Source organism: Amblyomma maculatum, chromosome 8 (assembly GCF_055883805.1).
Source record: "Amblyomma maculatum isolate TAMU_Amacu chromosome 8, ASM5588380v1, whole genome shotgun sequence".
Taxonomy (NCBI): Eukaryota; Metazoa; Arthropoda; class Arachnida; order Ixodida; family Ixodidae; genus Amblyomma; species Amblyomma maculatum.
This window is the reverse complement of record NC_139351.1, coordinates 97,763,327-97,789,987: the sequence shown is the minus strand read 5'-3', so window position 1 is coordinate 97,789,987 and position 26,661 is coordinate 97,763,327. Positions and strand designations below refer to the sequence as shown.

The 26,661-nt window shown below is 46.3% G+C and overlaps 1 protein-coding gene and 2 pseudogenes across 1 annotated transcript; 2 read left to right on the top strand and 1 right to left on the bottom strand.

The window, feature by feature from the left end:
- Positions 1–1,422: 1,422 nt before the first annotated feature.
- LOC146181903 (ubiquitin-conjugating enzyme E2 Z-like) lies at positions 1,423–8,189 on the bottom strand. Its single transcript, XM_084575866.1, has 4 exons — positions 7,408–8,189; positions 6,470–6,533; positions 2,390–2,443; positions 1,423–1,770 (listed from the first exon to the last, which is right to left on the bottom strand). The coding sequence occupies exons 1-4, from the start codon at positions 8,187–8,189 to the stop codon at positions 1,423–1,425; spliced, it is 1,248 nt and encodes a 415-aa protein (XP_084431992.1).
- Positions 8,190–16,772: 8,583 nt separating this feature from the next.
- On the top strand, positions 16,773–18,533 carry LOC146181902 (uncharacterized; annotated as a pseudogene).
- A 2,688-nt stretch (positions 18,534–21,221) lies between these two features.
- Positions 21,222–22,232, top strand: LOC146181901 (uncharacterized; annotated as a pseudogene).
- The last annotated feature ends 4,429 nt before the right edge of the window (positions 22,233–26,661 follow it).

Below are 26,661 nucleotides of genomic sequence, written 5' to 3'. Positions count from 1 at the left end.
CATGTAATGGCTCGAGGTGCTGCATGTTCCGCATGTTATATGTCTGCTGTGGAACAGAAACACACAAAAACTCTACCAGCATTTGTCCGACTCTTTCCTGAGTTACTAAAAAAATAACAACAACAACAACTACCACTACTACTACTACTACTACTACTACTACTACTACTACTACTACTACTACTACTACTACTACTACTACCACCACCATCACCACCGCCACCACCACCATTACTACTACTACTACTACTACTACTACTACTACTACTACTACTACTACTACCACCACCACTACCACTGCATAACTGTTTGCATTCTCGTTACCCCTATGACACGCAGGCACGTCCATATGGCTCGGTTGAAGCGTGACTCGCGTCATAACCTTAATGGTGAGCTTAAGTGTCCCCAATAATGTAGCACCTTACACTGATAGGGCGTGCTATTCTTGCATTTGAATTTGAGGGATCAGAAGCTGAGAGTTTTAAAACGGCATGGCGTTGCGATATTAAAATCACGTACACCAACGCCGCCCTACCTACGCCGCCCTTTACTGTTTCCCTCTCTTCCCGAGTACGCTATGAATTTGGGGTACAGCCGCGGCTGAAGGATTTGCTCACGTTTCATTGAGGCATCTGGTCACCGCTCCACGCTATCGAATCGATACAGTGTCGCCAGTATCAACGCTAAGTGGCTAGTTCTCGAAGCACAGCTGCAACAAATTTGTTAACACAATAATAAGCACTCCGTCTTTTACTGTCGACTTGCTGGCTATTGGCATTGTTTACTGTCGAAATTTTATGTTTGCTTGGTTCGGATGTAATCAAAAAGCTACACGCTTTCCAGTCTTTGCTTGCCTTCACGCGCAAAGGCTTCTTCCTTTTAAATGAGCTTGCTGTGTGAAGATTGCAGTGGCTACTTTAATTTTCGAACTGGTATCATTTGTTGACGGGTGACACTGTTCTTCACAAGGGACGTTTATTGTGGGAGAAAAAAGACCAGCACTCACAAATCGGTTTAAATGAAAGCCAGCACACAAAAAAAAAGTAACCTTCAGATTGATTGGCAATTTTCTTTATTAAGGGCACGAACAAGATGTGTCGGATTGGTACAAACAAGAAAGTAAGGGCATGAACAAGAGATTTGTCAGATTGGTACAAACAAGGAATTAACAAGAAACTGAGGGTGCGATTAACGAATGCTCTACCCTGTCAGCAAAAATTATGCTGGCAGGATTTGTCCGTTGCGATAGTCACGGGATATTCTGCATGCGTCGGTGGGCAGCACAAAATCTTCGTTTTATACTTGTAGCATGGCCAATCTGGTGAGCAGGCAACTTGATTATCAGAATACCTTACAGTCGGCTCCTGGACCTAGGATATTAAATGTGCGAAGCAAGACCAGACCGGAGCTGAAAAAAAGGCATTAGCTTCGTCCCTTGCAGTCGACTCGCTTCTTCAGATCCCGAAGTCTTGTGAGCAGTTCGTCGAACTGGCCTCTACGGTCGGAGACTATATCGCATAATATGACCCCAGAGTGGTGCAAATGGGCTTGAACCACTTTCTCATATTTGTTGAAGAATTCTACAAACTTCTTCAGGACGATGTCCTTGAATGGTGGCGGGAAGGAAGAGTTGTCCTGAAGACAGTCCTCCACCGCGTCGCATACAGCCACCCTGATGGTTTCGTGCACCAGGTATATCTTATAGCGACTGGCAGCTTCAACATGTACCAGGAGAGGCAAATCGAAGTACGGACATTCGTTCAGTATCGACTGGATGGAAATCAGCAAGCTCCCCAAGGACATGGCGGGGGTCCAGGCGGGTTCACCCCAGGTTCCGAGAAGATTGAGGCATATCGTACCATTGGGAAATATATGGGGGTGGAATCTCACTTGGTTAGCATCTGTAGTCAGGAACAGAACTTTTGGTGGACTCATTGGGTAATCGGCGGGGCATGAAAGGCGTAAGCGAAAGAATCCACCTGCGTGTGGCGAGTCTTGGGGGCCTATCAAGAGGGCGTTGATTACGGTCAGGTCATCCTCTTCAGGCGCGATAAAGATTCCCGGAGGTGGATCTGCGAAAAATTCCGCAATGTCTTTCCTTATCCTCAGTAGACTTATAGAAGACATATCGTTCTCACTAAGCACTCGAAACGAAAAAATATGGACGCTCAAACGTCTTCTTTCTTGGTAGTGTTATGGTATCAGCACGGGGCGGAGGAAGGAATTTAGTGATGGGGTTGCTTCAATTCACCTCTCTATTCGTAAATAACCTTGCAGGGAAGCCATTGATATTGAAATGAGGAGAAATTTATTTAGAAAAGCGGGTAATTATATACGCAGTGAGAGACAGCTAAGGACCCAGGCAATGAGGGCCCAACGTTCGACGCACTTTCTCTTCGCCTTTCACGCACGAGCGTGCCACTTCGTACTCATCGTTCTCCACCTGTGTCAATATTTTGGGTTGACCGCAGCAGTAACATCAATAAAGTGATGGTTGATGGCTAGGGCCATGATCTGGTAGAAGAATCACTGTTTTAGTGCGTCTCGCTCGGATGCCAGAAAAGAAACTTTCAAAACCTCGCAAGTGCAGAAAAAAGATCTCCCAGTTAAAACAGTCAAATAGCCCCGCCAAGGTGGTGCAGTGGTTAGGTAGCTCGACTACTGTTCCTAAGGTTGGGGGATCGAATCCCGGCCGAGGTGGCCGCTTCTCGATGGAGGTGAAAAGCAATGCGCCCGTGTGTTGTGCTGTCAGTGCGCGTTAAAGAACCCCAGGTGGTCGAAAGTTCCGGAGCCCTCCACTACAGCGTGTCTCACAGCCCGAGTAGCTTTGGGACGTCAGCGGTAAACTCAGATGTCGTTTCTTGAAATTTGACGTGTTCCAGTGCACTATCAGCAAAAGGCTCTGTGCGTTCGATGCAACACAAGGAAAAGCACATGCTCTATCATCAAGGGTATGACGCGATAACGTTTCACACACACGGATAATTTTTTTCCCTTTTTTTACTAATGCAGCTCGTTCGGTTGGTTTGGCTTGGTTTAGTGGGTTTACCTTCCCAACGCGACTCAGACTACGAATACGACGATACGGCCGCCTTGAGTCACAAAATGCCCCGCCGGGGTGGCGCAGTGGTTACGGCGCTCGACTACTGTTCCTAAGGACGCGGGATCGAATCCCGGCCTCGGCGGCAGCTTCTCGATGGAGGCGAAAAGCAAGGCGCCCGTGTGCTGTGCGATGTCAGTGCACGTTAAAGAACCCCAGGGGGTCTAAATTTCTAGAGTCCTCCACTACGGCGTCTCTCATAGCCTGAGTCGCTTTGGGACGTAAAACCCCACAAACCAAACCAAACCAAACCTTCATAAAATGTTCCCCTGAAGATAAAGAATTAGACTTCTGTGCACAGTCCAAATTATCTGCACTCCCAGTGTGCCAAAATTGTTATTTTCAAGTCTGGAAGTAAAGCCTCGTTGACTGAGGTCTTTTAATAGTATTGAATCCTGTACACATCCTGCTCTCTCTCGTTTCCTCTTAGCATTACTTCTTTTACGGTGCGGTTGAGGTGTGCGCCCAGAGGTTGACAGTTATCGGGTCTCCAGTTTCGTCAAAGTATTTCCTTCCTTTCTTCGGTTCAGGAAGGGACCACCGATATTTTCGAGTGCAATCAACGCGTGATGCGAATTGAAATCACTTTCAATTTTCATGAAAAGTTTCTCTCAATGTGTTTATCGAGCCAGTATGCACCCCCTTTGAAGAAGATTGAAGCCTACAAACATCAAGGAATTGACACCATGATTGCGTAGTAGTCGCTGACATACTTTGAGGGTAATACGGGACTGTAATAAATTGCTTCTTCTTCGTTTCTTTATTTTGTGGTGAATGTTTTCGAGGTCAAATGACCCCATAGATTTTCACAGGTTCAGAGAAAGATAAATATTGTCACTGAGTTTAGTTTAACTGGCTTATCCATGTTATACGAGAGGCAGCGCGTCTAACAAAAACTTATGAGGAAGAATTCGAAAACAAACTTCGCTTCAGGAATGGAAGCCAGGGCAGGAAAGGTGCACTGATACCTCAATATTTATGTTTACGTAGTATTACAAAGAATAGGTCACTGTCTTTGCAAATGTAGCAAAACAATTAACACCTACGGAAGGGGTCAATAGCTTCCTCCAAGAAGTTAGACATTCAAAAAGGTTAGAAAATACACAAGTACAGAGAACGTAGTGACTCCAGACAAGGAACCTGAGAGAACAGCTGAGAAAAAAGAACGGAGTGTAGTCCGTATGACAGGTACTTAAAAAAAAGTCTCTGCCCGCCTGGGTGGTGCAGTGGTAAGACGCTCGACTACTGTACCGGAGTTCCCGGGTTCGAACCCGACTACGGCGGCTGCGTTTCGAGGGAGGCGAAACGATGTGGCGTCCGTGTGTTGTGCGATGCCAGCGTTGTTGTTGTGGCTGTAGGCGAAACGATGTGGCGTCCGTGTGTTGTGCGATGCCAGCGTTGTTGTTGTGGCTGTAGGAAGAAGGAAAAGAAAATGCACGGGCCTGCTACTGGCTCTGCAGCTGAGCCACCTTCGCTGATTTTTTATTGATTTATTTTATAGGAAGGGAAAGGCGCGGTAACTGTCTCACTTGTTTTCTGTGGACACCGCAACCGCGCCGTAAGGGAAGGGAGGAAGGTGGGAGTGAAAGTGGAAAGAGAGAAAGAGGAGCCGTAGTGGAGGGCTACGGAGTAATTTCGACCACCTGGGGATCTTTAACGTGCGCTGACATCGCACAGCACACGAACGCCTCTTCGTTTCGCCTACATCGAAACGCAGCCGCCGAGGTCGGGTTCGAACCCGGGTACTCCGGCACAGTAGTCGGGCGTCTTACCACTGCACCACCCCGGCGGGATTGGGAAGAAAGAAAAAGAAGAGGGAGAGAAAGACGTGCGCCGCAACAACAGCCGTCGTCCACCACCTAAGCGGTGGCAGGTGCAATGACGGCCTACAACAGATAATAATTCGGGGGCTGGCTAACCCCCGCCGCAAGCGGCGTTGACCTACTGTCCCAGCCCCGTAGGGCCAGGAACTGCCACCCTCCATCTGTCAGCGCACGTTAAAGATCCCCAGGTGGTCTAAATTACGCCGTAGCCCTCCACCACGGCTCCCCTTTCTCGCTTTCCACTTTCAATATCACCTTCATCCCTTCCTTTACGGCGTGGTTCAGGTGTCCACAGGGCAAGTGTGATAGACACTGCGCCCTTTCCTGTGAACATATTATTATTATTATTATTATTATTATTATTATTATTATTATTATTATTATTATTATTATTATTAGAAGAAGAACCTCAAATGAAATTCAGGGAGCATTTAATTAGATTACGTGTTTAAAATGGCATGAGAATAAATTCTGAAGTCCGCGCGGCTTTCTTCCCCTCCTCCGTCCCTTATTCTCACCGCATATTCTGAGCCTCTGTACAGCGGTCGTTACTACGTCTTTAGTGACATCTGTCGTTACCATCTCCGCTTGCGCGTATCTTCCGTAACTCTAGACGCACGCGGCGTGACATAAGTCCTGGCTACCGTAAAGCCTGGTTGCACAGTTTTCTATGCACATCTACAAGGAACTGCACACGACTGAGTGCAGTTGCCAAATAATGTCAGCTTTCCGCCACGCTAGGCCACGTCACGTTACCAGTGCACTTGCCGACTCAACCATGGCTCAGCTAGGCGGGATGTCACGAGCCACATGGTCTCATGACGTCACATCATAGTCGGCCAATCATCGAATTATAGGACTCAAACCCACACGCCGTATTTTTGCTGCAATGAGGTTTCTAATATCATCGCATTAATAGCATTTTGCCGGTTCTCATCCATACAACTGAAACTTTGAGGATGCCTGCAAAAGCCCGGAGCTAGATTGCGAAAGAACTCGGTTATAGAAAGACGGTACCGGTTTTTGTGGATAACGTTCTTAAGCGTTAAAAGCGTTATGTATATGAGGCAAGCTGTATGTTGAGGGGTGAGAGATGAGGTATTAATATGCTGACTGAGATCAGCGGCGGGAAGGTGACGGTATTGAGGAGATAAACACGAAAAAAGCAAAAAAAAAAAAAAAGCTAACCGAGCAGAATCCAAGGGAAAATAAAACTTATAGAGGGCGGCAGAGAAATCCGCTGTGATGGCGTTGCAAAGTTTAATGATCGAGGGCGGGCGTTACCTGAATCTGTGCTGACTGCTTTGTTTTCCATTGAACATAGTCGGTTAAATGATGGATATTAATAATATTTTTATTAGTAGTAGTACAACTATTTCCTTGATTACTTCTTACTGAAGCCACAATCAATCAATCAATCAATCAATCAATCAATCAATCAATCAATCAATCAATCAATCAATCAATCAATCAATCAATCAATCAATCACCTTTTACTCAGTTTGACAAGAAAAAGTTCCATCGGTGTATAGGGACGCTGGCATACCGTTTTTGAAGTGCTGGAAGATGGTTCGACTATTTTGCCATTAACATTTTTCCTAATTCTCTCGCTAAACAAAAAAAAAAAAACCCAATAACTTAGCCTAAAACCACCCGCAGAGAGACGTCAGTATCTTAAGTATTCCTGACGGAGTTTCAATGCAAGTACTTCACGAGGGAGGTAAGAGAACTCCCTCATATGCTGACTTGTATGCCGTGGTTATGTCGATTACTGTCATTTCCTTTTTTAATTCTAAGGCGCATTCATTTCAGGATGGCCACAAGAACAATAAGTGAAAGCAGATGTTTCGGGAGAAAAAACAGCATCTTTCTTGTTTAATACCTTATGCCCCAGACATTAAAACTTAAACTTAGCGCGCACACTGTTTCAAGAGCAATCAATCACGTTTACTCGGTTTTAATAGTACAAAGGAATTAAAGCCTAAAAATGCTATGTCTGGAATGGTTTTAGTCCGAAATGGTCTGAGCCCCGTTCACCCCCTATTTTGGCCCTGAGGATCCGAGCAAGGGGCCAGAGAAACATGCTACCCCGTTCCAAAACTGGTGCCTATGCAAGCCAGTGTTCGAAATTCAGCGTCATACTTCCCGCGTAATAGACGGAGGCCAGAAAAGCACAGGCAACCTCGAAGGCTGCCTATTTTAGGGCAAATACATTCGTGAAGGAGGCATTTAAACATTTTTTTTTTCACTAAGTAAACAAGACGTTTCGTTGAAGTGTTTAATTTTTCCCTAGGAAACAACGCTTGCATAGGCGTCTCCCATGTCGGTACTCCCGAGGCGCTGGTCACATGTCCGCCTTCATAGAAGCGTTTGGAATCATTCTTTTCAGCTGGCTGCAGGCTCAGAACGATAAAGGTGATACACCCGTCGTTTCAACAGCCTGCGCCGAGTAAGATACCTTCATTGAACCTCCACACTCGCCGCTTGAGGTTCTTTAGCTGCCATAGCAGCGACGCGTACTGGATCGTGCGTCCTTGGACCGCAACCAGATTCAGAATTTTTCTTCCGTCTAGGTGCTGGCGGGTCTCCGCAGTGTACTCGTGCTTGTTGTAGAACACCGCGAACCAGTGAAGGATGGTGGTCTTGAGTGGAGGTGGTAAGGGGGAATCAACCCTCAAGCAGTCATCAACCATGTCGCAAACCGCGACCCTAATCGTCTCATGCTGTAAGGAGGTATTGTATTTCTTGGAGAGTTCCAGGTTTGTCCCACTCGCAAATCGAGGCTCGTTGTACAACGGTTCCTCGTTTAGCAGTGACTGGATGGAAAGCAACACGCTCCTCAGGGACTCGCTGGGGCTCCAAGGTGGTCCAGGCCGGTTACCCAGGATACTCATGCACACCTTCCCACAGGCGTAGAGGTTCGGATTGAACTGCACTCGTCCAGCATCAGTTGTCAAGAACTTGACTTGAGGCGGTGCAATCGGGTAAGCTGAGGTGCAAACGATTTCGAAGTGGAAGAATCCGCCTTCATACGGCGTTCCACGTGGGCCGACAACGAGGGCGTGTATGATGGTGAAGTTGCTCTCCTCAGGAAAAATGAATATTCCGGAAAGTGGGTCGGCCAGAAGATTGGCGATGTCCCTTCTCACCCTCGGCAGGCACAGAGGCGGAGATTGTTCTTGCTCGAGCGCCGAAGGCCCTGGCGATGTTCCTGGCAGGGATGATTCAACTGCGGTGCTTCCGAACTGTACTTGGTGAGTCGCCATCCTTAGAGAAGTGAGACAACGCTAGACTAGACCTCGGCTTCAAACTGAGATGGACGCCCAAACTTCATTTTCCTCAGAACATGCCGACCAGTGCGGGTGTGATTGCACATTGCGACGATATTGAAAGCAAACTTCATCATTTCTGCATGTAACATTGTAAAATAATTCTCATTGATGCACCACTGATGAAAGTAGTTAGTGTAATAATGTAGTTTTTTTTTTTTAAATTCTATTTCTGACCACCAGACATCGTTTTTTCAGTTCAGTTCAGTTCAGTTCAGGCGTTCAGTGGTGTCCGACTCTTCATGGCCCTATGGACCATGTCACGCCACGCTTCCCGGTCTCTCACTATCTTCCTAACATCACATAACTTCATCTGCAGTGCCTCGAGGATGCCATCTAACCATCGCGTTCGCTGCCTACCCCTTCTCCGGCAACCCTCAACCTTTCCCAACATCAAATCTTTCTCCAGCGACTCCTCTCTTCTCATCAGATGACCAAAGTAGCTGAGCTTTAACTTTAGAATTTGACCCTCCAATGAGCAGTCAGGGTTTATGGTCGACAATATCGACTGATTTGATCTTCTGGCAGTCCAAGGAACTCCCAAGAGTCTTCGCCAGCACCACAATTCAAACGCGTCAATTTTTCGGCGGTCAGCCTTTTTCACAGTCCAACTCTTGCATCCATACTTCACAACTGGAAAGACCATAGCACGAGTTATACGGATCTTGTTTGGCAGACTAATATCTCTGCTCTTTACTAGGCGGTCAAGGCTAACCATTGCTCTCTTTCCTCGTCATATAAAACACCTTTGTTCTACGGGGCAATAACCTCACACAATCTCCTCAAATCACATAGACTCTCATGGGGTGCACATCATTATCATAAAATATCTTCCATAGTTTATGGTTATGTACAAGAAACTATGAGATCTTACGCAATTATATGCGACTTGTATGTGATTTTCTAGTGAGACTGTGTGAGAAAATGTGAGGTTGTTGCCTTTATTATTATTATTATTGCCTCATACAAGTTTTTCAGTACTATTTGTGACAAATTTGCGGAATGTCTGATCCAAAATAAACACATTCCGAGAGCACTGCAGAATCTGCAGCGGAGAAATGCGAAAGCTTGAGAGTTGGTGCTGCACATCGATGCTCCCCTTATCGAACACAACCAGGGTTCTGTTGAACTCATCAATGTTCACCGCGTTCTACAATTGGTTTACAGGAAATGAAATGCGCAGCATATGCCACTCTTGTTTCTCTGGACACCTGAAGTCTTTTTTTGGGTATCATCGAGTCTGCACGCAGGCGACCGGATTTTCGCGTAATGGGGCAATAAAGCCCTCGCTTTAATAACAAAACTCACCGCAGGAGTTGTTAAAGTCGTTATCAATGTTATCAATTTTATACACTGAAATGATACTGAAATAATAATACAGAAGGAAAATGAAAAAGTTGATTATGTGAAAAGGAAGATATTTATTAATTAGAGCAGAAAGAATTTATTTAAGCAAAAGGTGTCAGAGTGCAAAGCGTGCTTTACTGGGTCCTGTGTTCGGAATTTCGTTGGTTGAAGCAACTGCCAGAGCTCATTAGAGATAGACACGGCCGCCTCTTAATCCGCGCACCTTAGGCCCGTTTCAGTGAATGTGACTTGGTTGTCTTGGGAAGCCTGTACCATGTGTTAAATATCGTATTTTGAGTCGCAAGCTTGAGATGAGCTGAGAAGGAAGCTAAGATAGCAGGTCATAATCAAGTCCAGTTGTTGTAGATGAGGAGTTTTTGGTACCTGTGATGACACATTTCTGATTTATCCATTTATTTCTAAAACTCTCAACACAGCATAAAATAATAAGATAAATTTGAGAGAAAGCGCACCCCGTAACCAGAGAATATTCGCAGGCAAACCAATTGAAAATGCATGAGTCATGAAAATGCAAGAGAACGTTAAGAAAAACCAATTAGACGAAAAAGAAAATAGAAAGACACAAACGACGGGCGGGCAAAAGTTCCTTATCCAGTCCCTTAGTGGGTGCCTGGATGGTTTGTCTCTCTAAGTGGACTTGTTAAAATGGCGTTCAGGCACGTCAGTGCAGGCACGCTTCAGATAACAGCAGGTAGTGACTTCAGCCATAGAGTGAGCGTTCTTGCTTAGGCGTATGAGGGCTGCCGAATGATTTTTCATGTGTGCCCAATGCATCTGCTGATGAACTGATAGCGACTCCCAGCTATCGGTACTGAGTAACCCACAATGCCAGTACACATTTGACAGTTAGCTGTTGTACCTAGCTGAGGGCTCGAGAGGCACAGGTGGTCGGAGCCGCCGCAACCGCCTTCACCGCGCGGCCAGTAGCCACGTCTTACCCACGTGGCGCTGTGACGTCACACCCCACGTGACACTAGGGTGTGGGCTGGCAGGAGCTGCCAACTTGAGTCTCTCGTTTCACATGAGACGGTTATGACAGAATCAGCCTGATAGGACTCTGGCATTCACGTTACCCCTATAGGCCACTAAGGCATGTTCATACGGCTTGGTTAAAGCGGGGCTTTATATGCGGGCTGAGGAAGAAGAAAAAGAGAAGGAGAACGCTCGGTCACCCGCAGCTAATACTTTCGCTCAATATTTGGTGCAGCAGCGTTGAGCCGTTGTAATTTTTTTTTTACCGGCATGTTTTTATCATTTCAGGGCTACAGCGACGCCAGCGCATGGCAACGGCAGCGCCTTTTCAACCTAAATAAGGTGTATCGCTTGACGTAAAAGTAGTTTTGTTGATTGTAACGAATTTACTAGGCCACAGCCGCGTGGACTTCGCGCGCTCCGTTTATGGGTCCTTTTCGTTGAATGGACCATTCATAGATGGCGCCAGGCATTCTATCAACAGAGGTAATTGTGCCTTGTCAACAAGCTAGGCGTCAACTATATAAGCGTACGTTCACGTGGCCGAGAAATTTGGTCGAATGACAAAGTTAGGGTGCCTTCCTCATATTTTCAGGAAAATGCGTCGCCGAGTATGAGAGCGCGACCAACAACTCAACTCACCGGCAATTCGCAGGAGCGTCCGCAGCTCAGTGATATCGTCTCTAAGGTTCAGGCGCCTTCGACAAAGCTTACTTACTGCATCCGTGGAGTAGTGCTTATAGACGACCGTTCAGGCTGTGAGAAATGATTGGTTTGAAAGTCAGCCCTGGGTACCCTTCGGTAAAAATGAATACAAGTATCGTTTATGCCGGTACCAGGATCTCTTCAATGGCAAATCTTCGTATCATCCCACCGTGTCCTTCGTGGGTTAAATCGAGTCTTGAACGACTGCGCAGCCCAACAAGGGGGGTTCATATATCGCCTCCAAATTCCTCGCCTTCTTAGTTCTCACATTACACTTTCGCAGCATCGGCAGCTTTAGAAGTAGTTCTTAGCGCACGTGGAGGTGGCGGGTTTAGCTTCCGATGTGCCTCACCTCCTTCCATATCGTGCATGGCTACCCTACTGAAAAAATTGTATGAGGCAATATCCTCACATTTTCTCACACAATCTCACTCAATTCACATGAGAAATCACATACAAGTGGCATATAATTGCATAAGGTCTCAGTTTCTTGTACATTATCATAAATTATGTACGATATTTTATGATAATGATATGCACCGTATGAGAGTCTATGCGATTACATGAAATTTTATGAGGTTATTGCCGCGTGGAACTTTTGGGTTTTCAGTAGGGTGGTGAAACTACCAGTGACATAAGCGGAGAAAGTCACCCGATTTTAACATCATACATGAGGGCACCTCATCCCAACTATATTTCAAGAGGTCACTGACACTACCAAAACCTAATCGCCATTGTTTGCTGCCTCATCCCTTCACCCAATCAGACCATCTACTGCCTTGTTTCAGCACCTATGTCTACTATGCAATCTGTGTTGCAAAGCAAATCGAATTACTCTGTCGCAAGCCACACGGAAACGTGCCTCCACTTTCAACGCACCAGTGCCTAGCCGCGACGGGAGCCGAATTCGAAATGAAGAGATTAACATTTCACTTTTTTTTTTACCCAACCCGCGTGGTGGAGCGGTAGGCGTTTTATTCAGTGGACGATGTGGTCACACACGCTGATCCGTTGACACGTGCAGAGAGGATCACGAGTAGAAGGAAAAGGCGACTGCTGCAGCTTCTAAATCAGTTACCCAGGGTTCGGGGTAAAGTAGGAGCTCGTCATGAGTCCGTGTTACTCGCAACCCCCTTTGAGGTAGAGCCTCGGAGTGGAACGAAAAGGCTTCGGGCTAAATTGTGGAAGACGCAGCCAGTTATGGGGAGGAAAACGGTACCAGCAAATCAAGGAGAGAAAGAGAGATAACAGTTTATGAGTCAGTAAAGGCGAGGTAATCATACCCTACCTGAAATCAAAATAACAAATAAATGTGTATAAACATTGCAGGTAATGCACGGAACACGTAACTTACGGTCTGTTGGCTAGCAGAGGCGATTGTGAGCATAGCTTATCGTATCCTGCGGCGGCAAAAATTGATCGGGGAAGATGAGATCCGAGAGTCTACAGGTATAGAGTGACTGTACTATGCGCTAGACAGTCTAATTAAAGTCAGTGGTAAAAATCGATGAACTGTAGTGTGTACGTGTTTGGCTGCCGCTCCTGCTGTTGCCATGTTTATGGCGCTGACAATGCAAAGCCCGCGGGTGTCTGTAATAATATTTATTTAACATGTTTCATGTTCACATCACGCCCAGCTAGAGTCCTGTGCGCTACGTTCTGCCTCAGAAGCTGAAAATTAACAAAACAATTTAGATTTGAGAATAATTCTCATTTACTTTATCGAGTAAATGGTTAGCCTTGACCGCCTAGTAAAGAGCAGAGACATTAGTCTGCCAACCAAGATCCGTATAACTCGTGCTATGGTCTTTCCAGTTGTGATGTATGGATGCGAGAGTTGGACTGTGGAAAAGGCTGACCGCCGAAGAATTGACGCGTTTGAATTGTGGTGCTGGCGAAGACTCTTGAGAGTTCCTTGATCTGCCAGAAGATCAAATCAGTCAATATTGTCGACCATAAACCGTGACTGCTCATTGGAGGGTCAAATTCTAAAGTTAAAGCTCAGCTACTTTGGTCATCTGATGAGAAGAGAGGAGGAGTCGCTGGAGAAAGATTTGATGTTGGGAAAGGTTGAGGGTCGCCGGAGAAGGGGTAGGCAGCGAACGCGATGGTTAGATGGCATCCTCGAGGCACTGCAGATGTTATGTGATGTTAGGAAGATGGTGAGAGACCGGAAAGCGTGGCGTGACATGGTCCATAGGGTCACGAAGAGTCGGACACGACTGAACGACCTAACTGAACTGACTTCAACCAGTAAAGCATCAGCGGATTTATGGGAGTGCTCCAACTAAACTTTTCCTCGTTTTAGACGCCTGGCATAGTGTGACAGCTGACAGAGTTACGGTACGAGAAGGAGAGAGAGAGACGTTGGGTATTGGGAAAGCACTAAAATCACGAAGATTGAAGGAGTAGGGGTGCGGGAGACAGGCTATGAAATCGCCATGTGCGAACAACAAGAGGAAGTGAATACATGCACCTCTTTGTTAACACAGTTAGGTATACATTGTGCGATAGCTGGAGGTACAAGTTTGAGCTGTGCTTTAATATGACCACTTGTTTTTTGTATAATATTGACATCACACCTAGCGAGAGTTCTCCACTGTGTGCAGCGGACACCACCCACATTTTCAGTAGTATATGTGAGAAAACTATGTGACGCTTTGAGGCATTGCACGGTAATGTGGATTGCGCTGACCCACTTTTCCTGCGCGCTGGAAAACATCACTGGTACATTTATTTCCTTTCTTGCATCTACGGATGCGGCTCGCCTTGGGGAATAAATGGTTCGTATGAAATATTCATAATTCCCGCGACATTTGAATTTATCAGAGCCATTCGGGACATGATGGCGCCGACTCCAACATAAAAAGGTTCTAAGGCTTTCCGAGCTGGTAGGTTACGTAGTAGGTGTGGAAAATAAAAATCCTTTTTGAAAACAAAGAACTCTTAGGACAACCGTTGTCCGGTGTTGTAACCTTTTTTAAATGAAGAACAAGAAGGCGTAAAGAGGTAGAAATGAAAGTGCCCATTTGCTTTCAAAGGAAACGAAAGAAAGAACGAAGAAAACAAAGCGGAGAGGGATGCAGTCGGCAAGAATTTTAGGAAAGAGTTGTGTTCCGAACGAGCGCCCGGTTTGGACCACTTTGAACATTGGGTGGTGGAGGGGTGCTCTTAAGTGAAGCAGGGAAAGGTTAGAAGCTCGAAAGTGTTTGGGAGTTGGGGAAAGCGCTCGGAAAATGGCAGGCCTACATCGCTGGAAAATGCAGCGATAAGAAAAAAGCCGTGCTTCGGTTTAAAGCTATAGTTCTACCAAGAAGCTGATGACTTCTCACTGCACCTTTCTTTGATGTATTTATGCGCATTTCCTTCTGTAATTTTTCTCGGGCGCTGGTGCGGCTACGGCTTGTTTGAATGATTTAAGGGATGACAAAAAGCTTACTCGGGCAAGGAAAAAAGGATAAAGAAGCCTTTTTCTGCACTGATTACATTGATTTCTCTCACAGGCTATAAACAAATGATCAGAGATTTCGGTTCAGGGTTGTCTTTTTTTGCTTGTTACAAGTTTATAGACGTTTGCAAATAATTTCTGAAGTAGAATTGCAGTTGAAGAAAGGGGGTGTCGTATTTGGCATGTTTGGGCTTTCGTAGCCAACTCGACAGGAGTTGTTAATAAAGTTCATCCGTCATGCGGCAAGTTTCGAGTGGGAGAAAATTGAAAGTTGCTTAAATTAATGGCTTTTAGAACACACAAGAACTTGTTGCTCTTTGCAGGCTTCAGGTAACTTCAGACAATAATTGCTTTAAACACAAATGTAAGGCATTGTTTGAAAAGACCATAACTTCGAAGCCTTCGATTAAAAAAAATTATACTACTACAAATTAAAAAGTATCAGTCAACATAACAAGAATAGATAATTTGATAACTTTGCTTGTGAATGAGGTAAGATATTTTATTAAGACATTCGTAATTTTTATTTTTTAATCTTGAAACCCTCTTATCGCGCCCCCTTGATGTTTCATCGGTCTTGACGAAACTTTTCAGGCCTTGTTAGGTTCTTGCGAAGCAGGCAACCAGAGGTAACCATGGCAACGAAGATAACGAAGCTGACGAAGCACGAAACGGTCTCTTATCGCCGTCTGTTGTGGTGTGGGCCTTGGTGCGCCCGGGAAAGCGCAGAAATTTAGTTCGCAAGTCTGAAAACATCCCTTTTGCGAAGATTTCGACATCCTTGCTGGTCGCTGCTCTGTCGCCGTTCGGTTAGATTTAATATCCCCCTGCAGCCGTGTTTTTTTGGTTTCGTCCCCTTGGACGTGCGGACAGTGCGAAGTCTTTTTGCAGCATTGTGTTGCGCTTAGCGCTTTATCGCAAGATGAGTCCGCACAAAGTGAGGAAGTGATGCTCTGTGGCACATTGCGGCAGCGTGGACTGAATCGTCGGTGTGTTATTAGTTATTACACCGCTTCCCGGCTGACTTTCAGCGGTGAGAAGATCTGGAGGTTGCACACGCTCAATGTATGCTCTAATGCTCCTGTGTTAAGCACGTTTGTTGATGCTAAAGCTGTCTGGACTGGTGCAACCTTGAAATTGCCTTGAAAACTGTTGTATTCTTTCTGCCGAAGAATTTAAATGTGAAGTGTATTCCCAGTGTTCTATGCTCCTACTTTCATGACATTTTTATTTCAATTGCACCTGTCATAGCTTTGTTTTATGTAAATGGATGTTTCTTATTTATTGATGTTTGGTGGCAGGCTCTTCAAGCCTTTTCCATGCCTCGGCTGTGATCATTCAGATGATTAGCCCGCTTAAACAGAGCTACTGCCTGTGCTGTCTACGACATGCATTCTTTATTGCTGTGCTTTATTGCTGTATTTGCTTGGTTGATGCAATAAACCATGAATATGAAAACCATAATTGTTCACTTGATACACTCTATTGCGAACTGGGCACGACTGCCCGGTTACACCAGTGTTTATGGACAAAGTACATGGCCAAAGTACTTGCATGACTTGCAGCAGTATTTGCATTATGAATTTGCATGCTTGGTCTATGTTTGGAAGTGTTGCTGCCTTTCTATGCCGCCACCTTTGCCAACCAGTTTCATTGTTCTGGAGCAACTGCTTATAAGCAAGGGCGTAAACAGAAACTCGAGTTCTTTTAGATGGTAAAGGTTGGCGCGCGCTGAAAGGCAACAACCTTCAAAAGATGCAGGCTCGTCAATGCAACGCGGCGGTTTTTTGAAAAAAACTTGTTTATAATTCGCGCCAAAGTGAACGGATGCGTGACGTCATTCGACGTCATGGCCTCCCCAATTTTCATTGGTCGCTGGAGCCCATGAGCCGCCATGTTTTGTACGTATGAGCGTCTATGAAGCCTTCGCTACCATATACATATACCTTGTATGTACCGCCGAGCCGTCGTCTACGGCGCGGCGGCGGCTGCAGTGTCATGTTGGACGCGCACGTGGTCGCTGAAAAACGTGGTTGTTTGCTCGAATCTATTTCTGTGCGCGAACCGGCGACGGCGGCTGACATCGGTGTTTATCGCGTGTTATGTGTACCGAACAGGGCTGTGCAGAATTCGAACCATCTGTGAAATGCCTGGGAAGTGTGTGCCGCGGTGCAATGGCAATTACAAGACAGGCCTCAAAGTGCGCGTCTTCTCGTTGCCTAAAGCCGACGAAGCAAGAAAAGTCTGGATACGTGCAATTCCACGCGAAAACCTGGTCATGTCTGCAAACTCCAGGGTGAGACATTTTTACTGCTTATTTTTTTTCTCAGCAATTTGCTTCTACCCTTGGGGTTGCAAGCTTTGCTTGCAACTCCTTTGTGACACGTAGAGGATGAATGCGTCACGCGTAGCTCGCGATGTCAAGTAGCCGTACAGTGACCGCGTCGCTCTCGCGTTTGTGGCTTGGACCTGAGGCCGTACCGACGGTATTCCCCAGATTGCCCAAGCTAACTGTCCAGAGAAGGGACTCTGCGAGAGGACACAGAGAGCAAGCGAATGTGCTTAGACTCCGCTGCCCTTGAGAAAGTGCTCGCGGAGTCAACTATAACTGCCCAGAATGAGGACAAAGCAAACAAACTTTGCGATTTGAAAGCTTTGGCAAACTTCGTTCGAGGCAAGCAGTTGACATTCTGGCATGTCATCGAGTGCAATGAACACGTCATTTTGGCTCACTTTTGCAACGAGGAGCCTCCTTGGATTAAATACTCTGTTGTTATGAAAATCGACCAAACTCTGACACTAAACCTCTTAAAAGCACCAGTGAAGCGGCTTGGCTCCAAAGTGCTAGTTCCGTCGGCGGGCGACAGCAAACGACGGCTGCTGGATTTGCTTGAGAGAGTCGAGGATTTTGACCTGGCCGTGACTTCTCTGAAAGCTCAGACATGGACATCTGCGAGACTGTCGCTTCTCTTCTGAGCGAAATATCCGCAGCGCAAGGAGATAACTCCCCGATCATTCAGCTGCTGACCGTGCAAATGCAGCTAACGTCAACAACAACAACAACAAAAAAGAACGACGGCGCGACTATGCAGACTTCATGGTTTACTGCTGCATACTTTTTGCAATATCGTCTCATGCGCATACAAGTACTTACATGCGAAGTGACGGGAGCATCATCATGCCACACCCAAGGACCATTCGATCAATATGTTCATCACTCGGGGTGAACCCCCAATTAGAGTAGCAAGACGGCACATTCCTCCGCTACACGGCCAAGAAGATATCTCAGTTGAATGAGCAGAAACTCTACGTGACTTTGATGGTGGATAAAATTCACCTAAAGCCCTTCCTACCCTACTGGAAAACCAAACGTTCTACGTGGCAATAACCTCATAAAATTTCATCTAATCGCATAGACTCTCATCCGGTTCACATCATTATCATAAAATATCGTACACAGTTTATGATAATGTGCGAGAAGCTATGAGACCTTATGCGATTATATGCGAGGTGTATGTGATTTCTTATGTGAATTGAGTGAGATTGTGTGAGAAAATGTGAGGTTATTGCCTCATATAATTTTTTTCAGTAGGGTAGCGTTTAACAACGCAGAAGCAGCAAACAGTACATTCGTTTTTATGGTGCGCAGCCTCATGTGCAAGTTTAAGGAGGTAGAACACATTGCACGCGTGCACTAGGCTAATGGAGAATTTCTGCACAAGGTTTCGGGAGACGTCATTCGCGGCTTAAAAAAAAATTGGATACAAAGTCGTGTGCGTTGTAACTGACAGCAACGCTGTAAATCGAAACGCGATGATGCCTTTGAAGTCTATGTGACCAAGACCCCCCAAGGCGGACCAAAAAATGGCAAATGATTTTGTGTTTCCGCATCCATCAGATCCCCATCGGCCATTGTTCTCTGTCATTGACCAGTGCACTTACTGAGGTGCGTGCGCAACAACTGGTTAAAACATAACGACCAGTGTTTCTGGTTCCCTGAGTTTGAACCAAGCACAACGGGGAAGCGGCGCATGCATTATGTGCTTTTCAAGACCATCAAAGACGCATATAATTTAGAGAGTGAGCAGTTACTCCGGTACGGCTATACTCAGTCCAGGAAAGTTGTTTCTCCAACAGACATCGAGAAATAGAATGTTAAACTTGCTTTGCAGGTATTAAGAATCACGAATACCTTCTTCAGCAAACGGAAGAACCGGAAATGGACATGGAAAAGTCCTAACGGGGAGACTAAAAATGAAATTGACTTCATAATGTGTTCAACCCCCGCCATTATGCAAGATGTAGAGGTAATCGGGAAAGTGCGATGCAGTGACCACAGGATGGTGAGGTCCCGAATTAGCCTAAATCTGAAGAGGGAACGGAACCGACTAGTAAGAAAGAAACTCATCAACGAATTAGCGGTGAGGGGGAGGGCAGAAGAGTTCAGAATCTCGCTACAGAATAAATATTCAGCTCTAATCGAGGATGGCGACATTACCCTAGAAGCAATGAACAATAATTTCAGAGATATCATTACTGAGTGCGCTGTAGAAGTAGGCGGTAGGATAGTTAGAGAGGATACCAGTAAGCTGTCTAATAAGGAGACGAAAGATTTGATTAAGAAACGCTAGAGTATGAAAGCTTCCACTCCAACAGACCAGATCGAATTGGCCGAGATATCAAAGCTAATCAATAAGCGCAAGGTGGCTGATATAAGGAAGTATAACATGGAGAAAATCGAGCATGCCATAAAGAACGGGGCAAGCCTTAAAGCGGTAAAGAAGAAATTGGGCATAGGCAAAAACCAGATGTATGCGATAAGGGACAAGGCGCGCAACGTCAGCATCAATATGGAGAAGATAGTCAGAGTAGCCGAGGAGTTCTATACTGATCTCTACAGCAGCCAAAGTAGTCAGGACCGTAACGAGATTGGCGGCAGGGAAAAACAGTCCGACGTTCCACCTGTGACGAAGAACGAGGTGAAGAAAGCATTAGAAACTATGAAAAGGGGGAAATCAGCTGGAGAGGATCAGATAACTACAGATTTGCTGAAGGACGGGGGGGGGGGGGGGTATCGTGCTAGAAAAATTGGCCACTTTGTATACGCAGTGCGTGGTGTCATCGACGCTACCGGAACCATGGAAGGATGCAAACATTATCCTCATTCATAAGAAAGGGGACGCTAAGGACCTTAAAAATTACAGACCAATCAGCTTACTGTCTGTTACGTATAAGGTATTTACTAAGGTAATCACTAATAGAATCAGGGCAACCTTAGACTGCAATCAAGCAAAGGATCAAGCAGGTTTTCGGAAACGGTACTCTACTATCGATCATATCCATACCATCAATCAGGTGATAGAAAAATGCTCGGAATATAACCAGCCTCTATACATAGCATTCATTGATTACGAAAAAGCATTTGATTCAGTTGAAACCTCGGCGGTAATGCAGGCATTGCGAAATCAGGTAGTAGACGAGCCGTAGGTGAAAGTGCTGGAAGATATATATAGTGGCTGCACAGCAACCATAGTTCTGCATAAAGAAAGTAACAAAATTCCCATAAAGAAAGGTGTTAGGCAAGGAGACAATCTCCCCAGTACTATTCACAGCTTGCTTAGAGGAAGTATTCAGAGACTTGGAATGGGAGCAGTTAGGAATGAGGGTAGATGGAGAATACCTCAGTAATCTGCGATTTGCTGATGACATTGCCGTGCTAAACAACGCGGGGGATGAACTGCAAATAATGATTGATGACCTAGACAGGAAAAGTAGAAAGGTAGGCTTGAAAATCAATATGCAGAAGACTAAGGTAATGTTCAACAGCCTCGGGAAGGAACAGCAGTTTAGATTAGGTAGCGAAGTACTGGAAGTAGTAGGCGAATATGTCTACTTAGGACAGGTAGTATCCGCAGATCCGGACCATGAAAAGGAAATAACAAGAAGAATAAGTTTGGGATGGAGCGCATTTGGCAAGCACTCGCAAATTATGATTAGCAGCTTACCGGTATCGCTCAAGAGGAAAGTATACAACAGTTGCATCTTACCTGTACTCACCTATGGGGCTGAAACGTGGAGGCTAACCAAGAGAGTTCTACTTAAGTTGAGGACAACCCAGAGGGCTATGGAACGAAAAATGGTAGGGGTAACATTAAGAGATAGGAGGCGTGCAGACTGGGTCAGAAAAATAACTCAAGTTACCGACATTCTAGTGGAAATTAAGAAGAAGAAATGGGCATGGGCAGGACATGTAGTGCGAAGAGAGGATAACCGATGGTCGCTTAGGGTAACAAACTGGATTCCAAGGGAAGGAAAGCGTAGCAGGGGGCGGCAGAAAGTTAGGTGGGCGGATGAGGTTAAGAAGTTTGCAGGGTCATGTGGATGCAGCTAGCACAGAACCGGGTTAAGGGGAGAAATATGGGAGAGGCCTTCGCCCTGAAGTGGGTACAGTCAGGCTGCTGCTGCTGATGATGATGATGACGAGTGTTTCCAGACCGAACGCACTTCGAGTGACTGGAGCCAAGCACAGCCTAAAACACCACGAAGAAACCGCTAGTTTCATAAATACAACAGTGAAATGGTCGGCAGTCGTCAACATCAAAACTTCTTTCAAAGGACTGAGACTAAGGAATGAATATGAAAAAACCCGTCTACCCTTCTCCATTCCAATCGAGGCTTTCCTATGTGAGCGATTTCTTGGACTGGTTGCAGGAATGCAAGGAAAGGAGTGGGACGCCTATAAGTTGTCTGATGAAACTCATGGCGCTGTGATTCAAACGACTCAAGCATTTATTGGGATTGCAAGATACTGCTTTGAGGAGCTCAAGATGTCCTTTGTGCTTCTTGAACAGTTCAAGACCGACCTTCTAGAAGACCGCTTTGGATGTTACCAACGACTGGCTGGTTCGGAATACCATTTGTCTGTAAGGCAAATCTATGAATGTGAGAACAAGTTGCGACTACAGAGCACACTTCCACAAATGAGCGCGGTATCCGCAATCGACAACGAGAAAAATCAAAATTGGGAACAGCTTCAAATGCAAGCAGCCGTGCCAAGCGGAAAATTCAACAATGTTCTGACCGAACAGGTGCTTTCAAAACTGCAGGATGCCATTCCAGTCATTGCATAAGCGGCTGGTTACTTGGTGCACATCGCTGTGAAGATGTTGAAGTGCTACAAATGCGAAGAGCTCTTCACAATTGACAAGACTGTCGCAGTTTCATCTGACTGTCACATGTACAGTCTCGTCAAAGAAATTGACAGGGGAGGGCTGGTTTACCCAGCAGTGCCAGCCGTGAATGCTGTGGCTCACAATTACGTTGTGGTGGAAGAGTTTTCCGAGCGAGCAGAGTTCTTAACGGTACAAAACCTGCGCCAAGTGGCTACGGAACTCACACTCCAACTGCTCAGCGATGAGGAGCCCTCAGACTTCGACGTCAGTGAACTGAGACACATGAGTGAGATAGTGCTGAAATATGTGTTGTGATGCAGCACAAACATTCTCGTCAAAAATTTCTGCCGACGAATGATAAGGTGTCTGAACCGGACAACCAGAGTAAGAAGCGGAAGCTGCAAACTCTGACAAATAAATCAGTAAAACGCCGATGCATGTAGAAAATACATGGCTCTCTGCTGTGTTTTAATGTCTGAATTTCGACAGAATACTGTACGCGTAGCCATATTAAATTGCCGACGATTACGTCATTTCCTGATGCGAAATTTGAGCGCAGCTCATCTGCTGTTTCACCTTTTCGATAGATTGAGGCAACGATTTCGAGCAAGACACGTTTACAGACAACGTTTTATTTTTCACACGTATTTCTTCAATAAACACTCCACTAACAGTTCTTGGCTGTCATGAAAGAGGCTTTGTGGTCGGAGAAATGAAGATAGCAATTAAGTTATCGGGAGGTTGCGGGAGGTAGCGCGTTCACCCATAGGAACGTTGCGCGACGAACAGATAGCAGCGACTGACTGATGCCGCTGACGCCGCTAGCGAGTGAAGAGAACGTGACAGCGTTTCGGCTTGGGATGCACGCACCGTGATCCACTGATTCTCTTTCTGCATAGCGGCGACGGTGTTCTACGCGGTCACGTTGTCTTGACTCGCTAGCGGCGTCAGCTGCATCAGTCAGTCGCTGCTATCTCTTCGCCGCGCAACATTCACATGGGTCCACGCGCTGCCTTCGGCGACCCCACCTTCCCCCTTCCTCGTGTCGGCTTCGGAGTAAATGGTGGGAAAACATTTATTTTGAGAACCAGGGTACACTACAAGGGTTGAGGTGGTTCCTGATCCCGGCTGGTGTCCGTCAGGCCGTGCCTGGCAGCGACTGCTTCAGCCCAGTCAACCAGCGTCTTTTGCGCTGCTGGGTCAGAGCTGGAGACCGCGATCTCCCAACCCTCTTGGACCGTGAGGCTCCATTGCGGCGGTGGCTTCAAATCTTTGCATAGAAAGGTTATGTGATTGAAGGTGGCTCTAGGTGCGCCACATAGAGAACATGTGGGGTCGTACCGGCCCGGGTGTGCCAAGGCCAACCAAGCTGGGGAGGGAAAGGTTTTGGCTTGTAGCTGTCGCCAGATTATTTGTTGGGGTTTTGAGAGAGAGGTGTGAGGTGGGGGATATAAGAGTCGTTGTTCTCGGTAGTGAAGTGTTATGTCATGATAGGTGAGAAGTCTGTACCGCGTGCTTCCCCAGTCTTCGGTATGCCCCGCTCGGTTGACGTGCGCTCGAGCAGTTGAGTGGGCTACCTCGTTACCGGGGTTGCCTGCATGGCCTGGTACCCAGACGATGTGAATGGGTCGGGGAGCTGTGGAACCAGAGGTTAAGATTTGATGGGCGATTGGGTGTATTTTCCCTCTTGCGAAATTTTGAATGGCCGTTTTAGAATTGCTGAAAATGAGTGTGGCAGTGGAAGAGGAGATGGCTAGCGCTATGACTGCCCCTTCGGCTTCGGTCGAGATTTTTGCTTTGACAGAGGAAGAAACTATGTGATTGAAGTTATAAGAAATCACACTGATGACATATGCCGTGGGGTGACTGTATTCTGCCGCGTCTAAGTAGGCCGCTTCGGTGTCGGCCGCGTGTTTGTGTAACGCCTTGGCTCGAGCTTCTCGTCGTGCCTTGGGGTGAGCAGGTTGAATATTTTTAGGTAGGGGTTGCACGGTAAGGTTGTCCCGGATGTGTTGGGGGACTGGGTGGCTGTCTTCAATGGGTGGACCAATTGGTTGGAGTTTTAGCGCTGCGAGAATGAACCTGCCCGTCTCCGTGGAGGAAAGTCTGTTGATCTGGGCAGTACGATGAGCTTCCACTAGTTCTTGGATTGTGTTGTGCACTCCCATGTTTAGGAGGCGTGTGGTAGGAGTATGTTTCGGGAGGTGAAGTGCTGTTTTGTATGCCTGACGAACGAGTGCGTCCACTTTCTCAGTTTGCGCCTTTGTAAGATAGAGATACGGGAGTGAATAGACCATTCGGCTGATGAAAAATGCCTGTACAAGCCGCCGGAGATCGTGCTCTCGCATTCCTCTGTGCCTGTTCGCTACCCCCCGCACCCAAAGCCTCCATCAAAACGCAGCCGCCGGCGTCTGGAGGGTAACACGTTCACGTGATCTTGTGTTCAAATGCAAGAATTTGCCCGGCGTTAATGAAGTTCTCTACATTAACATTCACATTACTTTGCTTGACTTTCTAAACTGTAATATTTAAAGTTCTAGAAAGCCTTCTCAAGTTTGATAGTGTAACAACTCAGAGGAGGCCTAGTTTTATAAGCTGTGAAATTTTGCATTCGTGGATATTTTCTCGTTAAATCCGGTGGTTACTTTTTCGTACATTTTTTTTATTGGGATGTAGGCCTCAGGCAATGTCCTACAATGGTCGTAAATGTTTATAGACAGTCTGAAGAAAGTAAGTATCAAGTTATAGAGTACAGTTACGAGTAAGATTGATACGGCAAATCAAGAATCGACACATCATCCGGCTTGTCCCAGTTAAGAATCTGAACTATTTTATAACGTGAGACAGTGCTTACAAAGCGATGCAACATTCCATCTATATGATCGGAAATGCCGTCAGCTATTTCACATCAAAATATTGCCAGTGGGTCTACTATCGGAAAAAAATTCTAGGTCAACTAAACTGCTGCCGCTAGGATTGACATGTGGGGGTTCTCGTACAATCTGTTTCGGTGAAAAATGTAGGCATGTTAACCGACAGCGTCCTTACTATCAAGATTCCTATGTGAATGATCTAAAAAAAAAAATTCAATATCGGTGAGCTCTTACAGCCGCATATCACCGCACAAGAAAATAACGGTGCCAGAAAAGCGATACTCAGAAAGTCGGTTCACAAATGAAAACAAACAAGTGTCAAAACAGTTGGCACTTCCTGATCGGACTCATCGGGTCCCCGGGAACGCAATGAAAAGCTTTGGCGAACTTTGGCACGTGCTGAAGACCGTGACTGCACGAGGACTCGCCGACTATTTCTGCAGCTTTGCCCTGGCACTCGGCGTAACACAACGCAATAAAGAGCAGCTGCAGGCCTGTGTATTTTTCCAAACCGAATACGCCGCTGTCCGAAGGCCTACCGTTGGCATCATACGCATCCACCAGGGCGCCATAGCTAACTGTTAGGGTTGCAATATACTCTAGGATCTCTTTGTCGTCCGACGTGTTCCGCTTTAAACAGTTGATAATGGAGTCAACATGAGAAGCATTGCTTTCGGCGTAGGCGAGAATGAACAGGTCTCCAAGTGCTCTGGCGACCACAGACCCAAGGCCACCATAGTTAAAAGATGCAGGTAGTTCTGGGTCAAACAGCGGGAAGGACAGAGTGTAAGGCATCAACTGAATGTCTGGCTTGTCGTAGGAAACGGTGTTGTACTCCAACTCTATCATATAATCGAGCATATGACTCAATTCCGATGCTTTCTTGATGTGTACAGACTGTTGCCAGTTCCACACGAACGAACCATTCAGCTCTGGTACCTGGTCGGCAATCGGGCTTTCGACCTCCGCTCTGCCCTCGAAGTAACGAAAGACAGTTTCCACAGAGCTCCAATTACTGATCACATTGATGCTTTCGTCATAGTACGTCCAATTGGAAAGACGTCTAAAAAAAGAGGTTCTCACAGAATGAGTCATATTTTTAGCAAAATCCAGTGCGTCCCTTTGCTGGAGATTAGCGTTGTATCTGTTGAACAGGGAGAGTCCGGAGAAGATTGTTGCTCCGGCAAGGCAGAAAACCTTGTGATAGGCTTGCGTCGTGGCGTAGTCACGGTTGTAGAAGTTGAAGATCAGGTCTTTATTTGCGAATAGCGCAGCGATCTGAACAATCCACCAAGAGACCAAGGTGTGGAATGTGTCAGAGCCTTTTTGTCGCCACAGACTCAGCACTTCCTCGAGATACTGAGGCGTTGTGGTCGTGAGTGAGACACTAGTGTTCACACTGATGCCAACTTTCGTAAGCGCCACAATCCAGTTAGCTTGAGTGAGGCCCAGCTCAGGCGTGTTAAGAAAACTGTCTGCGCTATGCTCGTTAGCTGTTGCTTCAACATCATGCGGAAGGTAACTCAGGGCTGCTTCTAACGATGCCTGAATGTGGTGGTACGTTATAGTATCCTCGCCTTTGCGCCGAAAGCTTTCTTTCAGGTACTCAAAGTATGCTTTACCTGAACTGGGGAGAAGGTTCGGATGCCACCAGTCCGCGAATTTAAGAAATTGACCTGGAACTATCCTGATCTCGCCGCCTTCGGTCGCCACTTGGAAGTCGAGGAGCACATCCCAGGCCAACTTCAAGGAGCTGTACAGGAGCGTGTACAGTACGTCGGCTCCCTTGGAAGGCCTCGGCCACACGATTCCTGCTCGCGCCAAAGCTTCCTTGACAGCTGGAAGCTCGTCTCTCTGCCCTTCCAGCACAT